The sequence below is a fragment of the Micropterus salmoides genome, unplaced genomic scaffold (genome assembly GCF_014851395.1).
Source record: "Micropterus salmoides isolate LMB-PRFRI ecotype aquatic unplaced genomic scaffold, ASM1485139v1 Ms_hic_scaffold_1931, whole genome shotgun sequence".
Lineage (NCBI taxonomy): Eukaryota > Metazoa > Chordata > Actinopteri > Centrarchiformes > Centrarchidae > Micropterus > Micropterus salmoides.
Genome location: NW_024041075.1, coordinates 1 through 13,321, shown reverse-complemented (window position 1 = coordinate 13,321; position 13,321 = coordinate 1). Strand labels below are relative to the sequence as shown.

At 40.8% G+C, this 13,321-nt stretch overlaps 1 protein-coding gene across 1 annotated transcript; it reads right to left on the bottom strand.

Moving 5' to 3' along the window:
* Positions 1-6,140: 6,140 nt before the first annotated feature.
* On the bottom strand, positions 6,141-12,880 carry LOC119911169 (sorting nexin-27-like). The gene is made up of 6 exons (XM_038729977.1): positions 12,707-12,880; positions 11,892-12,041; positions 11,465-11,593; positions 11,072-11,131; positions 10,826-10,874; positions 6,141-9,914 (listed from the first exon to the last, which is right to left on the bottom strand). The coding sequence occupies exons 1-6, from the start codon at positions 12,863-12,865 to the stop codon at positions 9,844-9,846; spliced, it is 618 nt and encodes a 205-aa protein (XP_038585905.1). The 5' UTR covers positions 12,866-12,880; the 3' UTR covers positions 6,141-9,843.
* Between the last annotated feature and the right edge of the window lie 441 nt (positions 12,881-13,321).

The following is a 13,321-nucleotide window of genomic DNA, read 5'->3' as shown; positions in this document are numbered from 1 at the left end:
TACATTCCTGACCTACACTGTCTCTAGTGGCTAAACACATCCTCTCACTGTGTAGAGACAGCTGTGCAAGTATCTCTATGCCTCTCTTCATCTTTAAAGTCAAGTCTCCTAGCAGGCGGAAAGTAAACTTCCTGCTGAGGGTGGGGGTGGGAGAGGGTTTTGCAGAAGGAGGCTCTCCATCCAGCACATACTGATACTCACATCTGTACAGAGCACTTCTCAGCCTGAAAATAAAGAATTCTCTCTTTTTTTCTACCACCTTTGGTCTGCTCCCTATCTCTCTGAGTTGACAGTGGCTGGCACGACACCCAAAAAGAAGAGAAAAATGACGAGGAGCGAGGGGATGCAAGGGGGGAGAGAAAGTGCTGACGCGCAGTGAGGGCTGGACAGGGCCTTAATTGATCACTCGTTCAGGAAGGAGAGGAGAGGGAGGGTGGGGGGGTTGGGAGGAAGAGGAGGGGAGCGTTAATGGAGGAAAGAGGGGGGCATACTGGGTAATTCATCGGATTTATGAGGGACAGAGGCAGCAGAGATGGGTGCTCAGACAAGCATAACTCAGTCAGAGACATCAAATGAAAGGCCACTGCAGTATATCATATCACAAGGGAAAATATGTAGTACAGAAATAAACAGAAATTAGAGACATATTTTTATGCAAGTATGCATGTCTATCAAGCGGGAAGTTTTTGTGGTTGATGTGCGGCCTTCACTGTGTCACTCAGTCAGTGTGTCAGACTGAGTAAAGAGTCAGGGGTGTATTTATAGTAGTGTGCCGGTCCTCATTCAGCCCAGGCAAGGCTCCCTGTTCTCTCTGAGGTTGAAAAATGTGCAGCGCTTGCAATCTAGTGGCACTTAGATTTACTGCGTTCACTCAGATGGAATAAAAGAAGAGAGAGAACGTGTGTGCGTGTGAACACTGCGTGGGTATGTGTGTCCATGGGGAAGATGAGCATTGGGGGTTTGCATATGCATAGGATCAATCAGTTGTTGTTGTTTTTTTCTCCCCCAACTCTCATTTAATAAGAGCACGTTGGCCTAAAGCTTTCTCCCAGGCCCTCAGACATTTTACCAGATGCCTGAAGTAAGCCTCACTGGAGACACATTAGGCCTCACACAGCTCTACCACTGCGTTAATGGGGTGGGTGATATGTAAGCGAAAAGAATGCAAGACATACAAATGAATAAGAAAGTAGTTAACCTCAAAAAAAGACTAAACACAGCCAGAGATATTCCATGAGAGAATCCCACATCGCATGAAAACACAGTAATACATAATGTACATTAACCATTTGCACAACACACTACATACATGTTGAAACACACATTCAATGCACACACCCATGTGCATGCACACCTGTTCTCTTTAGGGGCCCAGTGTGCTGTGCTGCATGATCGCATTCCAACATCTTGCAGCTGAGGCCGATCAATGCCTTTTAATTACCAAGGGCCCAAAGCGTTGGTCGATACAGCTGACGAGAAGCAGAGAGTAGGGGGAGAGAAGGAGAGAAAGAGAGAGAGAGAGAGAGAGATGCTCCAGAGGGTGATTGATGCTCACTCCTCCCAGCCAGCCTACCTACAGATGTGTCGTTAGGCTTGATTAATCCTGCCAAGCCACATTCAGTCACTTTACAGACCGCTGTTTAACCAGCACGGGCCGCCGCAGTCGCAAGGTTAAGTGGACACGAGGTGTCCGCCCTGAGCAACAAAGGCTTCTTAACCAATAAGTCAAGGGTGCCTGGTTGCTCTCTACAATACTGGCTATTAGACTGTTACACTCTGATGCTAAGCTGACTGAGTTCTGATTTCTTACTTGACTGGTAAACCTTATATAGACCTATAAGCAAAAGTGGCAAAAGTGTAAATTGTAATTCTAAGTTACAAATTTTCCAACCTGAGGGAATCACTGAAGGTTGGTCAGTTGTATTGTGAATAATGAACATCTGTTCAGATGGGGGGAAGTAGCAGAAAACAATATAAATAGAAATAAAAGAACAATCAAAGTTAAAACAGCAGAGGCTGAGATACCCTTACTTTTACTCTCTAGTATGCCAATCAAAAACATTTTCCACAGGACAGGAACAGGAGGGTTTTTTAGTAGACCCACTCTTCTTTTGAAATGCTTCACCTCAAATTTGTAAAGCATGCTTTCTCTTAAAAATGTTGTTGTTTCCAAGTCCAAGCTGAGACATCAGCACAGTTATTTCTACAGACTTGGGAAAACTCCCTCCAGAGCCACAGAACACATTAAACAACTGTTTTCACAGGCTGAGCAGAATTCCCCGCGGCGAGTAAACTAACCTTCATGTGTACAATTGTTGGGCTGCCCCTTTAAACAGTCCTAATTCCACTGGTAGAATGAATGAGAACAGTTATTTATGCTCATGTGATGAAACAGACTTGGAATCATTATGAAGCCTTTTGCAGACACTTATTATTTTAGACACCTGTTATATCTCTCACCAGTATAGAACTACAGTAAATTATACCAAAAACCTGTAAGAAAAGAAAAGAAGAAACTGCAGAAATGTTTTTTTGTGCTGATGCTACTTTTAAACTAATAATACATATACAATTTAAATCTCAAGACACACAACTGCAGTTTTTGAGACATATTTATACACGTCTGTTGCCCATCACCGGAGAATGTTGCAATTCAGTGCAACTCCAATGGTTTTACTAAAACGAGGACAAACAAACAGGGATACCAGGATTTCTATGCATGAAGGGTGCTAGGAGTCCTGATTTGAAACAGTTATGCATTTTAATTATACATTACATAATTGTACTTTTTTTTTTGTTATATAATGTTATTTGATATTCCAGATCCATCCTTCTATTCTCAGAACCAGACACCAAAAAGCAATTTGCTTGGCACAGGAGATAAACACACAAGAAAAGACAAAAAATAAATCCAACAGCTGCTTCTGGGTAAAACTGAGATTGGCGTGTTGGAGAGACTCCCACACTATTTTCACTGGTGCCTCAACACAAGTAGACATTAAGCGGACTTAACACATTTTCCCTCAGGTGTGACCACTGGGTAAGCAGCCACTCTGTGGGTCTGAGGACATTATTCCAACCAGACAGTTAAAATCGGCCAACTGTTTAGAAGAAGTGTTTTATTATGTGACAAGAGGGTTCACATTCCTCCTCCTCCCCACTGCAAGTGAAAATATTCAACCTGTGGCTGTTGATCCATCGAAGGTCTTAATTCTCTGGTCACACTTTATTTAGACTGTTCACAGTGAATTACTTACTACACTACAAACTGTTTATAAAGTTATGCCAGTAAGGATTGATTTTGAGATTAACAGGTCAAAAGACGTCTAAACATTATATTGAAAAAAATATAATTTAAATGGATAAATTCCAATGTCAAGCAAGCCCTAATAACACGTTAAAGATTCTCTTGAAACAATGTATCATCTATCATATTTTAACATCTTGCATTCAGAATCCCCCTTAAGTAAAAGTACAAATGTACTATTAGCACTTATTATTAGTATCAAAAGTAAAAATACTTATTATGCAGTTATATCAACATGTATTAGAATAGTAGATAATTAGCATTGGTGCATTGTACCCATCATTTTAATGTTGTAGCTGGGAGTGGGAGTGGCGGGGGCGGAAGGGTAATTTAAATAATGTAGAGCTACGTGGTATATTCTTTAAAAAAGCTTGATCATAATTAACAACATAATGAACCTTTTTATAGATTGTGTGTATATTATTAATCTGGAAAGTGCAATATTCCCTGTGAAGTTGTGTGGCACTATAAAGTAGCAGCATAATGTAGAAAAACTAGTATATAGCACAAGTACTTCTAACTTGTACTCAAATACAGCACTTCAGGAAATGTAGCCTACTTAAGGACTGTCCTACACCAACAATGAGCACTGATTTGCTGATCAAAAGACATTTAGATGTCTAGCCAGGTAAAATTTGGACAAACATTTTTGTCAGCATTTTAATTACTATATTTCAATGTGTCGTCAGTGTTAATGACAAACTTACTGAAGTGCAATGCTGTTTAAGCAGTAGTTCCATGTAACCTCTTCATCTAAAAGCTCTCACTTTTCATCCAAGTTAGGCCCAGTTTGAACGTTGATGTCTGGACATATTACCTGCAAATCACCAAATCAGTGCTTACTGGAGTCTTCTCTTAATATAAGTTGAGTGTTACAGTTCAGACAGTGCTAATTCTCGGGGTTAGAGGTAGCATTGCTATGGTTATTATGGTTGCTAAATAACAGCACAGATGGACAGCAAAGTTTATACAGTCTTATTAAGGATTAATAATAAGTCAACAATCACACCTGATAGATGATGAGTAGGGAGTTTAAATTCTACCCTCTCTCAGTGACATGAGAAAAATAGCAAGTGAGGGCAGGTGGTGAAGTCAGGGTGGCAGCCTGCAGTCAGCATATAGAGCCCACATGAGACAGCTCTAATGAGATGAGGATTTTCACCTCAGCAGTGCCAATGCTAACAACATTTTATGGGCTTGGTTCCACGGTGTGCATTAAAGAGCCCTGTATTTTTGGTTTGAATAATACCTCACCTCAGCTTCCCACTACCTTCTCACGGCGTGCAATGGCTCCTGTTGAGCACAGTGAAGAACAAAGATCTGTGCAGCACGTGACCGTCAAAATGTCACTGTGCCCGTTGCTCTGTAAGAATAATGTGCCTGTGGACCTTTTTATTAGGGGCCGTGTTCCCTGACATGGGACCTATTATGTACTGTACAGCACTTCTCCCTTTCCTGCAGACCTGGGGCTGTTTTCAAGCAGGAAATGTGCATTTTTAAGAGTGGACAGTAAACTATGACAACTGAAGCAAAGCACGCCTGTTCATATTTAAGATATCTACTGATCAAGCACAGTCTTTCTTTGATCTTTTTGGTAATTTGTTTGGCTCCAAAAAAGTGGTGTATTGTGCTTTTCTATTCATCTTAAACCTCTTTAGGCTACTGACATAAGGAAATGGGATATGCTACTGAAATGTTCCCTGCCAACAAACTGTCACATCTGTTCCTTCTCACGATCAGCCCACCTCACGTCTCTTCCGGCGGGCTGTACACTGCAGTTACAAGTCTGGAGAAAAACAAAAATTGCTGTCAAATCAGCTTCAGCCCCTTAACTCAGTCATCCTGTTCCAAAGAATGTTGCTCTGAACTTAACATTCACCACCAGTGATTCAATTTGAACCATATTTACATATATGCTCCGCACACATGCACATTTACAGGCCAAATTACTTCAAACGTGAGGCGGTTTAACTGAGCCTCGAGACTGAATGAAGGGCATGAATGAAACTCTGCCATCACTGTGCTTGGCAGCTCCCAAAAGAAACACCCATTAAAAGCAATTTATTCAGCATGGCTGTAACATTTTGACCAATTCAAATCTAAAGACATTAAAAGCGTATTAGGTGAGCTGGTCTTTTTGCTTCTGGAGGTGAATTGGTCCCAGATGAGCATTGCTGTTGCTTTATCTTCTTGTCTTTATAGGAGACCGCTTGACATCGGCCAAGTCCCACTGGAAAGGAAGAATCCATACATTGATAAACACAAACCGAGTGCTTTATCATTTAACAGCTGGTAAAAAAGCCCCCTGGTTAGTTAATACAAATTACTGCCAACATAAAGAAAATGAGTCCATGCTTCATTTCATATCCCAGAGAGAGTAAATAAATGCAGACTGAACAGATTTTTTCCCCCAATATATAACTTTATTTAAAATATTGTTATTACTCTACACAACATTTTCAAATCTTTTTTCTGTTTTCTTAAATTGGTTAGTAAACCTTCGTGTGTGTGTTTTTTTTTAAAGATATAAAACTCTCCATTTTGTAGCCTAGTTCTGCATCAGGTGTTAACAGATGTCATTAGGCACTGCCTCTCTTTTTGACAGCTTGTTTCATTGTGTAGTTTGCTAATCCTCCGTACAGCCGTCGCCCGCGCACAAAATGAATCATCAACGGTGGCTCTATCACTGTACACTATCATTTCTCCAATATTTATAATTTCTGTTTAAATAAATAAAAGTTTTGAGTTGGAGAAACAACAGTGCATTTTGTCCAAGGGATATTCTTTTTCTTTTTAAAACAGCTATTTACAAGTTATGCTGACGACAGACAAACAAGGCTTAGGTTTTTAATTAATGTCACAGCTTACTTTCCATGGAAAAGCCCCGGATTTCAAAGCAAAACATAAATGAATTACACAAAGGCTAACACTTTTTAAAACAGCATGTCCTCCCTTCATGTTAGTCATAGGTATAGGACACATCAGCTGAACCCAGAAAGCCAGCAGCTAATGCCCTCCGAGCCGGACTCATGTTCCAGAGGTCGACATACATCAAGTCTACACAAAAGCGCTGATGATGAGACAAACGTGGCGACTGACTGAACCAACAGTGTCAAAGCAAAGAGACTGACTTAATAAATGCCACTTTGAACACTGGAGTATGAAATGCTGTAGAATTTGAACGGAAAAGATCTTATACAATGTCTGCCACTGAAAACTGATGTATTACTATAGCACCAGTAACATTTAGATTAGCATCTCAGTGGTGGTTGTGATGAACACAAACTTACCTCACGCTCATTTATTTTTTATTCTACTGCCACTATATGTTTGCTCTAACATCCAACATTCTTTTTATCCATTACATCCTGTGTGAAATCCAATACTCGTTTTTGAAAATAATCATTCACTTAACAAGCCAAAGCTGCCCAGCATCTCAAACGCAAACGCAGGTGGCCCCACAGCACAGCGTACTGACAAACAAACACGAGCCAACCGTACAAAGACGTGCTTCTTAACATTGCTGTCATCTCTCTGCGTTCACCTAAAAACTGTTACTATCACAATTATTTCACCGACGGCCGAAATGGACACCGACTGACATTATGCACACCTGCCTGTGACTGAGTGATGGCACCTGGCGCAGACAGGATAAACCAAAACACAAAAATATATTTAAAAAATAACAAAAAAACACAGCAGCTTTCTAAAAGCCTATTCACAGAAGCATGAGCCACAGGGACAGAGAACAAACATCAAACAGTAAAAAACACTGCTTCGAATACATTACTGGGAAGAGTGAGTCAGTTGGCTGACAGGAATAAAAGGAACAGAGGCTGCACTGAGCGTGTTGAGCCAACGTGATGCTGCCACAGCAACCACATACCCCTGTGATGATGGAAGAGACCAACCTAGAGAGAGTAAGAACAGGGGACAGAAAAGCACACGCACGCATGCACGCACGCACACACGCACACACGCACACACGGTTGAACAGCTCCAATTCTTATGTCATCCATCTCTAAATTGGCTATTACTTTGCCTGTCAAAATGACCATCTCGCAGTCGGCACTTTCTTTCTCAATCCAGCTACCTGTGGGATGTGTGTGTGTGTGTGTGTGTGTGTGTGTGTAAAAGACACAACATGCTACTACAGTATAATATGTATTGCTATAGGCTGTTGTGTAACTGAGGCCTGTCCTCAGAGGCAACAACTGGACGTCAAATAAAATATCTTGCACTTTACAATTTTGTCAAAGCATAAACACCCGAGTAGCAGGTATGTGTGCGTGTGTTATGCTGAAAAAGAATTTGAGCGGCTGTAAATGTTTGCTAGACAATAGGAGACGCCTCCCATTTGTCTCCATCTGTCTGGCGTCTCTGCTGTCATACAGAAACAAAACCCCATCTTCATTTGCTGGCTCTCACACAGACAGCTCATCAGATACATCCAATCAGAGCCTAAAAGCTTATCAGCAATGTCAATGTTAAACATAGGACATGCACACACGAAAACTGCACGTACACACACATAAGCATGCTCCAAGGTAACTGACTGAAAGCAAATTATGACTCAACCTAGGCATGAATTAAACATTTTATTGAACTAAAAGCTAAGCTCCACTGTAAAAAAACAAAAAGTGAAATTTTAACTTGTGCTCTAAAAGTCAGTTTGAATAAAAAATAAACCAACATCACTCTCAGTTTCAGATTGGTCGCTGCCAGAATGCGAGTGAAGCACAAGATTGAGTCAGTAATGAGTCGGCCGAGGTTAAACTACTAGACCTTAGTGGGAAAAAAAACCCAAACTCTATTGCATTCAGGTATAATCACTACATTTAAGCACACTTTCTCCATTCAAAAGCATTTTTTTGTCAGCATGTTAACCTGCTTTCTACACACTTAAAATGAGACAAAAATGTTTTAAACGCCTACAGAGGAAAAAAAACACAATCTGTGTACATTGTAAAACTGTGATATAATCATATGTCATGTGCAAACGCACACAACTAATACTGTACTCATTTAGGTGCAGTAAGAGGCAGACATTGCTGCCTGCATTGCTATACTGATGGTTGTGGTTGCAGTCACTCAACTTTACGCACCATCTATTCTTTCTACAACGCACGCACATACACGCACACCCACCATCTGTCCTCCTGACGTGGGTAATGGGCAAACTGCAGAGGAGTGATACTTTTGGGTGAGTTACAGAGCCCGAGGGATCACTCTTTAAGCTCTCAGAAGATTTCTATTTCTGCTTAAAAACCTACAACTAAACCTGTCTTTACACTTTGCTGCTCTCTGGTGCCTGTTCACAAAACTGCAACTCAACAGACAGGAAAACTTCCTGCCCTTGTGTTCACAATCTGTCAGACAGATTCCCCATATAGCGCAAAAAGATCAACGCTTTGGCCCATCAACCTTTTGTTCAAGAGTATTGTCCCTGCACACAGCTGATAATCAGAAAGCCCCTTCCTCTAAACTTCCAAGCTCTGGAAAATTACCACAATAAAACACTTGCGAGAGGGGGGGATGAATACACATACTGACATTAATGGCAGAAATACACATACTGACATTAATGGCAGAAATACACATACTGACATTAATGGCAGACTGCCAACAGACCAGAAGACAAGGTGAAAAATGGAGATTTGTTAAAGCAGCTTATACGCAATTCAGTTGTTTCATTGTGTTAGATCAAGAAACCAATTATTTTAGCACTTATATTAATCTATATTTTATCAATAACAATGAAACAATCGACAATTGTTAAACATCAGACAATTGTTAAACATAATTATGAGCACATCCTGTCACATCTGTTTTCAGTTAGTTATATTTGTGTCGCCTATGTTTTCTAAAAAGACAGAAGACTTCTGACCTTACAGGCAGAAAACATAATTTTTGTGTTAACGTCCTTCATCAGTGTAAAGCATGATCTTGCTTCTCGCTTTATCACCAACTGTTAAAGAAATCCCCCCTTTTTTTCTGTATCCCTCCCTTCTAATTTTCATCTCCATCCTCTCAGCTCAGTTCAGCAGACAAGGGCCACGCTGAAGGCTCCTGGGCAGAGCAGACTGTGTTTGGGGAACCAACCGTCACAATCCTATTTCACACGTAAGCTCCCCCGTCAAGTAGCGAATCATCGAGGTGCGCAAGTGGTGTCGCAGCGCTGTGGTGACCCTGACCAGTCACGTACTGTGTGGGGGGGCAAGAATTTGCTCATGTCCTGCCCCACGTCACAGGGCGGATGCATGGAGGAAAACAACAGGCACGCTATGGAGATCTAGTAAATGACATGAAAGTTGACTTTTGTTTATTCTCCTTCGTTGCTCTTCTTGCTGTGTGTATCCCTGGGGTCGGTTAAGTGTGACCATTCCAATTTCGCAAATTGGTCACTTCCAGTTTGTTTATCGGGGCATGGATTGCCTCAGTCTGTCACTCTGTTCCGTGTCTGTCGATGGGCGCTCTCTGGGGTGGTTGTGATGATGCAAGTGGACCAGTTCTAGTTTGAGTGAAGACAAATCCTTTTAGGAAGTTGCAATCTCACCCCCAAGGTGGCGCCATCCCTTCTGCTGTGTTTCCAGAGGAGGCAAATACTCTGTAACACAGAGAGACAGTTCAGGGAACAAGTCTGAATGACGGGCTTCTTTTTCTGTGCATGTCATGTGACTTACGAAAATGCTGCCACAATACAACACAGATCAGTCAGCGTCTCAACAATAGTGCCAGTAAGAAACTACCATGAATTTATCTGTCATTCAAGTAGTGATTGTGATTCTACAAGTGCTTGCTGAAGCCCTTGCCTTATATCCGGGATGTCCTCTCAGTCCTCAGCTGCTCTTTATGTGTCTTTGTTCCTGTAACTCTGAGGGTTTCAAACTTATCCTCATGCCTTGCAGGTGCTCATCCGCATACTTGTATTCTTGGCCTTGCGCTGTCTCATGCGGCAAATAGTTCTCTCTAATGTGTGGTTCCTGCTCTGATAGTGAGTAACATTTCTATACTGAATACTTCTCTGTATACACAAATGCATCAGTACATGTCTTTTCACAGTAACCCGTTTTTTTCTGGCGCTGCACAAGAGATAATAAACAATATCGTATCTGAGAGCACATTTTTTAAGGCCATGTAAAACGTTCACATATATATTTGCCTTCCACAGAAATACAAGAAGCACAATTCTTTTGTTTAGGTACATGTTTTTAATGTAAAGGTCTGTTTCCCATGCCAGTAAAGCCCCACTGAATTGAGGTAGCATACTTGAAATTCTCTCCCTGCCCTTGCCCTTTCAGATTTTGTCAGATAGGGCATAATTTCATGGTGCTTGCTGTCATTCAAAGCACCAAACAGCTATGTATCTGAATACATATTTCTTTATGATTTGCCCTAGATAAAATTTAGCCTTTTACCCTTCAGTGCTGGTGCTTTGTTTTATCAACTGTGTTAACAATAAGAATATAACCAACGCTAAAAACAAAATGCAAAAAGAAAGAAAAAAAAGCTGCTTACCGTTGTTGCTGCAGTTTTTGTTGTCTTTGTCAGATGCCTCTTCCTCAACCTAATGACAAAGAAATCAATACCCAGCAAATACAAAATTGACTTTATACAAAAGCCTGAAGAAAACATCTTAGTAGCTTATTGTATTTGTAAAGAAAAATGTAATAATGAATGTAGCAATAAGCCAAATTTAGTTTTTCAAACTTGGCATGGAGTCATGTGCTTCCCAGAATGAAAGAGGAAAGGAGTGGTCCTTACCTGTTTCCTCCACTTCAGCTCACAAAAGACCCGTTCAAAGCACTCGTGCATGTAGTTAAACTGCGAGGGAAAAAAAAGCAGAGAGAAAAGTTATTCAGCTTTTCAGTGCAGCACAATCAGCCTGCAAAGTGACAAGTTACATTTTTAATCAGTTGTCTTTGCTTCTTCTTCTTACGGCTTTGTTTACATGTCAAGTAAAATGTGTTGTAATGTATGTATTATGAAGGTGTTAGTGGAGTTTTGCAACCATGTGTTTAAAAAAAAAAAAATCACAACATCTGTCATTTTTAAACCGCAAATTGTAACCATGTAAATAAATAAATACATATACACAGTAAAAAAAAAAAAAAAAAAGAAACTTTAAAACAACAGTGCAGGTGTGTGCACACTTACGTATGGTGTGAAGATCTTTACCCAGCGAGGTTTCTTCTCTCCTCTGGTGTATTCAAAGCAGAAAGCCATCCCCTCCTCATCGGTGTCCCAGCGCTGCATCTCCGCCCACTCAAAAGCTATCACCTGGTTCTGAGGGAGAGCGTTTACAGTAGGCTAGCCTTGTGAATAAGTCACATAAATCTTTATCTTACCATTGGTTTGATTCACAAATCAGTATCTGGTATTTATGAAAATGTATACATTGCATACACACACACACACACACACACACACACAATATATATATATTCAAAAATGTAAGACTATAATATAGTCTTACATTTTATATGGTAAACAAAAAAAAGTTGCTTAAAGAGGGATAAGTTGGCTCCTCTGCTTGTACTGGATTTGATACTTTTTAATCAAACCAGCTCAGACAAACACTCACCTCCAGCGTGCCGTCCTCAGTACAAGCGTGCAGCTTGAAGTGATGGATGCTGATAGCTGTGATGACATGTCCCTTCCTCCTGGAGTCACAGGAGCAGTGGGGGAACGACACCTCATTGTAGCCCTCACATGTCCGCAGTAGACTCAGGTACTAATACACAAGTATTATACAGCACACATCAGTCACTAATACTGTAAGTAACCAGGTTTTGGAAATCTAAATACAATTATTGACATCTCTTTCCTTAGTTCAGTTACTCTAAAATCCCAGTTAGCAAGCAGTTTGGGCTGTGTTCGGACCAAATGAAATGACTGGCCGTGCAGATTAGTCCTGCGACAGCCACAGATCCAATTTTTTGTCTTCATTTTTGTGTCAGAGCATTTGATTCATTGCAGTAATGTTATGATACAAGCTTCAGCTATGAGTTATAATTTCTCGTTCTTTTCCACGACATTGTGAAATCTCTTTCACAGTCATGTCTTTAGCAGGCAAATGTGGACTAGGAGTAAGGGTGTATGGTAACCAAATATTTTGGTTTCTCCATCTGGTTCTTTTCAGTGCCTGATACTGATGATGCAAACCAGGTGTCCTGTTTGCATGCATTCCACTTTCAGTTATTATTCTACAGACATGAATATAAAAGAATGGCTTTATTGGTTTGCACCATAGAGGGATGTATTCTGAAGTGTGAAAGGGTCTCTGACTTTTCTGTCTATTTTTATTTGGTAACATTTTGGTGATGGCTCTGGTCAGCAGGCAAAAAGTGTAGCCATCCCAATCCCCTCCCCAAACAAAGAGTGTTCTGTGGGACTGACCGTGGCCATCTTGCGCTGCTCTGCCAGCTTCTGCAGCTGGTAGGATTTGTCCTCTGTTTTTATGAATCCCTTCTTCACATCTTCCAATGCCTGGGCAGACAGGGGGTGAGGTGGACGGGGGGTTGTGGTGGCATGAAGAGAAACAACACTATTTAACATTTGAGGTCACAGCACAAAAAAGATAATCCATTAGAAACAGATAACAAGAAGATATTCTGCTTCAAGCAAACAAGTTCAACTGTAGCAATAACCTTGTGTACATTTTAAAGTGGCTATAACAATTTATCAAACTACATTGTGCAAGGGGTCACCTAAAGAGAAGTATCATCCGAATATGCAGCTCCCCTTGGCTTTACGGAGCTTTATAGCAAGTTTCAGCTCTTTGTTTATCCATCCACCTTGCAACTTTACTGTTTTGATTCATTCTCACTACTCTCACAGCGTCGTTTTTGGCCACAGCAGGTTGCTGTTTTCAGTGAAAAAACTTCTAAAAACCCACTGTTCCCTACCTGCTCAGCACCAAACAGGAGATACACAGTTAGAGACTAGCTGGAGAAAATGCTAGAGAATTTGTCAGTTTAAGAGCCAGATGTTTTCCTCAGGAGTTGGTAGAGG

Bases quoted from the DNA above. Each gene is read 5' to 3' on its own strand.
- LOC119911169 (XM_038729977.1), bottom strand. From the start codon at position 12,865: ATGTTAAATAGTGTTGTTTCTCTTCATGCCACCACAACCCCCCGTCCA. The intron at 11,594-11,891 runs GTGAGTGTTTGT...GCTCTCCCTCAG, and splicing joins CTGAGGACGGCACGCTGGAG to AACCAGGTGATAGCTTTTGA. The intron at 10,875-11,071 runs GTAAGGACCACT...CTTTGTCATTAG, and splicing joins AGCTGAAGTGGAGGAAACAG to GTTGAGGAAGAGGCATCTGA.